This window comes from Myotis davidii, unplaced genomic scaffold, assembly GCF_000327345.1.
Source record: "Myotis davidii unplaced genomic scaffold, ASM32734v1 scaffold937, whole genome shotgun sequence".
Taxonomy (NCBI): Eukaryota; Metazoa; Chordata; class Mammalia; order Chiroptera; family Vespertilionidae; genus Myotis; species Myotis davidii.
In genome coordinates, this window is record NW_006288252.1 from 1,902,708 (window position 1) to 1,902,970 (window position 263).

At 68.4% G+C, this 263-nt stretch overlaps 1 protein-coding gene across 1 annotated transcript in view; it reads right to left on the reverse strand.

Moving 5' to 3' along the window:
- Positions 1–263, reverse strand: part of CFAP99 (cilia and flagella associated protein 99) — a 22,756-nt gene that overhangs the window by 10,961 nt on the left and 11,532 nt on the right. Inside the window, exon 5 of the mRNA XM_015561570.1 lies at positions 100–209. Within this exon, the coding sequence (XP_015417056.1) occupies positions 100–209 (110 nt within the window). The remainder of the gene's footprint in view (positions 1–99; positions 210–263) is intronic.

The following is a 263-nucleotide window of genomic DNA, read 5'->3' on the forward strand; positions in this document are numbered from 1 at the left end:
CGTCTCTGGGTTGCACGCTCTCGTACCACGGCCGTGGCTGCTCCGAACCCCCTCACCTCCACGCCCGTGAGCAGGAAGGGACCCCGCTAGGCCCCCCACCTCAGCAGGGGGGCGGTCCAGGTCTCCACGAGCTGCTTCTCGTAGACGAGGCTCCACTCGTCCTCCACCCACGAGTTCAGGTTCAAGGGGTTGAAGAAGAACCTGAGGAACTGACGGGAGCGGCCGGTGGGGGCTCGGCCGGCACCCACACCTGGGGCCCCTCC